Source organism: Diadema setosum, chromosome 7 (assembly GCF_964275005.1).
Source record: "Diadema setosum chromosome 7, eeDiaSeto1, whole genome shotgun sequence".
NCBI classification, from domain to species: Eukaryota; Metazoa; Echinodermata; class Echinoidea; order Diadematoida; family Diadematidae; genus Diadema; species Diadema setosum.
In genome coordinates, this window is record NC_092691.1 from 41,304,626 (window position 1) to 41,308,195 (window position 3,570).

The window sequence follows — 3,570 nt, forward strand, 5'->3', positions numbered from 1 at the left end:
TGCAGTATACACATTACTACATGTGGTATTACAATGGGCTACATCAATACGGATCCCATCAGTACATGTGTATGTATATGTACATGTATAAAGCATTGAGTCTCCCGTATATATCCGGCCAAATCCCTTATCCGGATGAGTCCCGGTCCCGACTTGTCCGGATACGAGAGGTTCTACTGTATGTCAATACAAATGACTTCCCATCATGTAGCGACGCTGTCGTAAGTAGGGGGTGGCTCCTCGTTAGCGGATTGAGATCTGTCGTTGTCATTCAGGGCCGTCGATACACGCTTGATGTCGCCGTATAGTGGTGGTAGGTCTCGCTGACGGTTGACCTCCGCCATCGCCGACATTACGTCGTGGTCTACCAGTGGTGCTCTCGGCGATGTTGTTGTGCGGAACGAGCGTCTGGCCGTGGTCGAGTTCGTAGAAGTTTCGGTGTCAGTTCTTTGAGAACTTCTGCGACCTCCGAACGATGATGAGTGTGAGGCCATGGTGTTGCGGAGACGATCGGCGCGTTCGATATCCCGTAAGATGGATTGCTCGCAGAGATAAAGAACTCCGGCGCAGCTGAGTAAGATCACCGCAAGGCCAACGGGTATGCCGATGAAAAACGCGCAGTACATTCCGATAGCTGGCACGCACTCTGCGTGGACGTTGATTGGCCACGTGGTGGCATTCTCTCGCATGGTCAGCATCACAGCGTCCGCCTGATTCGGCATCGGGAGCGAGCACTGCATCATATCCTTGCATTCTGCATAGAGGGCGTCCTTCTCAAAAACAAGAGCGCTCCGTCGTACAGAGAAAGAGAGAGGAATGGTATAAGCATCCTCGCCACCACTGTCACCAGTCTCCTCCAATGTGAAGACAAAGCCAAAATCGTCAGATCCAGAATTCACTGAAAACAGGTAAGAATTCTGTTGACGGGACGTACAGGGTGCAAAAACATGATCTGCCGTTTCTGGAACATCACCATGCTTGATGATCTCATCAATTTTATTTCTTCCTTGAACGACTGAGAGCTTTATTTCTGTACGATTAGATGCACACAATGATACTGTGACATCTGACCCAGAATTCAAGTACAAAGCCCAATAATTCAAGTAGTTATCACTTGGAAACAGCATTGTTTCCTCCTTGACATACGAAATGGTGCGATAATTTTTGTAAGGAATGTCTAAAAGCATGTAGGCAGTGAAGCGAAGGCCCTCTGAGGCAGACTGTAGTGATTGCACAGACGATTGCGATGATGTCGAGGACGTCGATGAGGATGTCAAGGATCCGGTCGATGAGGACGATGGAGAAGACAAAGGGACCGGATTGGAGATCATATTGGAAGCCGTCACTTTGTACTGCGAGCAGAGAAGAGGTGAGAAGTTATCCTTGTTCCCGACTATCGGCCGCTGGTCGCCAGCCCCCAGCAAGACGTTGACGGGACCGAGTGAGAATCGGACGACGATAGCCGTGATGATAACCGCGATGCCTACGATGACGAATGCGATGGCCACTCTTGTTTTCTTAGACAAGTTTCTGTGTTTATAGTATAACTTCTGACAGCACTCAGGGGCAGAGTCGCAGTCGAAAACCTGTATTAAGTTAATCAAACAACAAATAGACAAGGGTCAGTAAACGCTGAAACTGGAAAAAAAAAAGTCGTGTGTTCTGAGACATGTATAATTTCACATGTTTAAGAGAGGAAGAAATCCACACCTTAACAACAGTCAGACAGTACTCAAAATTGTTTGGTTTTTTTAAAAGGAAAATCCAATAAGAATTTTGGTTGTTTTCATTCTGGATAATAAGTCAAGATATTGTTAGATCACTGCGGAAAAGATCTAGTGCAAAAGGCATTACACTTTTGTGAGATCATGGAGATCACATACACAGATGAGACTCACATATTTCACTCTGATCTCAGAAAAAAAAATCACGCTTGATTGTAGAGAAAAGAATATGATAATGTCAATGAATATTCAAAGCCTGACCTGGTGTGTTTTCTAGCCTAGAAGGAATGTACTCTTATCTTCCTATCCCAATTTATGGAAATTAGTTATCAGAAATCAATATAGTCGATAGCAGAAGAAAATTTGACCCGAAATTGACCCGTTTTTCTAAACATCCCGGTACTTTCGAATTGAAATCAATCGCCTCTTTTAAATCTTAATCGAGACGAGAATGAGTCTAGAGTGTGGAGAAATAAACCAAAAGTCAGGCATTTGATTGCACCGTTATTTGATGAAAAAGCATAAGCCTCTTTTAGCAAACATGGACCTCTCCGTCTCGTCTCGTCGCTCCCTTGCAAAGTATTACCCTCACACTCTCACTGTTAGTTCGGTCGAACTTTGAACTTGTTTTCTTCTTTTCTTTTAACCGCTTTGGGATCATAAGAAATACAATATCATTAATCATACATGAATGTTTAACAAAATACAAGTAATATGAATAAGAGTGGTGAAAAACAAGTAAAGAAAACAAGACAAGATAGCAGTTCAAAAAAAAAACTATGCAAGAAAATAAAGTGGGATAGAAGACTTATGTACATGACCCTGAAAAGAGCCTACTCACTCCCGACATTTCGGCGAGCATGTTCTTGCCATTTTGAAGAGAATGAATGATAAGTATTTTAGAGAATGAGTATTTTCTTCTAATTACCCATTCTCTTGGTAACGGCAAGAACATGTTTGCCTAAACGTCAGGAGTGAGTAGGCCCGTTTCAGGGCTACATACATAGCCAAGAAAGAATGCGTGGTGCAGCCTTCTGCCGCCCAACGTTCTACCGCCACGGAAGCCTTCAAAGATTTCATCAAGAATATAAAGCATAGCATTAAATATTTACAACAGGACTATTAACATGAACATGCATTTACTCATCTGTATGATGTAACTACATGGACGTGTAAACGCAATCCATACGTTGCAAAACCTCTACCTTTTGAATTTGTTATTATCATTTTTTTTTTAAATTGGCAAGTTTTGATAACGTTATCACATCCTTGGCATTACATAAGGTGGATATCTTTAGAGTGTTTAAACTGTTCGCAGGTCTAGACTATTCTCAATTATGCCTATAGGCCTTTACATGTGTATGCATGTATATATATATATGTATATAATAATCTTTTCATTTTTGAAGCGCCATGAGCACTGAAAGGTGGACCTGTGCGCTATGCAAGTAGCCACTATTATTATTATTATCATTACACTCTAAATTCGTTGGATTAAAAAGTAATCTAATAAGACCATGACGAGGGACAAATCCACATAAGATTACAATTTTTAGTCTAATTGATTTAGAAATTAAATCCATTAGATTTGAAATTAATAATCTTTTTTGGATTTGTCCCTCCTCGTGGTCTATTAGATTACTTTTTAATCCAACGAATTTAGAGTGTATTATTATTATTATCATTATACGATGGCTACACATAACTTTACCTCGTCGAGAGGTATGTTCCATTCATATCCGTTCCACTGGTCTCTACTCTCATTGTTGTTGTTGTTGTTGTTTCTGCTAGAGCGGGCGCTGGTCACTGTTTGGCCCTGTCGTCCGCTGATACTGACCGGGTCCAT

The 3,570-nt window shown here is 41.8% G+C and overlaps 1 protein-coding gene across 1 annotated transcript; it reads right to left on the reverse strand.

Moving 5' to 3' along the window:
- Positions 1-203: 203 nt before the first annotated feature.
- LOC140230337 (uncharacterized) lies at positions 204-3,570 on the reverse strand. The gene is made up of 2 exons (XM_072310489.1): positions 3,436-3,570; positions 204-1,586 (listed from the first exon to the last, which is right to left on the reverse strand). Exons 1-2 carry the CDS (start codon positions 3,568-3,570, stop codon positions 204-206), a joined length of 1,518 nt encoding a protein of 505 aa, XP_072166590.1.

What these genes read in the sequence shown, in the direction of transcription:
- LOC140230337 (XM_072310489.1), bottom strand. Translation starts at nt 3,570, where the DNA reads ATGGACCCGGTCAGTATCAGCGGACGACAGGGCCAAACAGTGACCAGC. An exon ending in GGAACATACCTCTCGACGAG is followed by an intron (nt 1,587 to 3,435) that starts GTAAAGTTATGT and finishes AACTTAATACAG; the next exon opens with GTTTTCGACTGCGACTCTGC.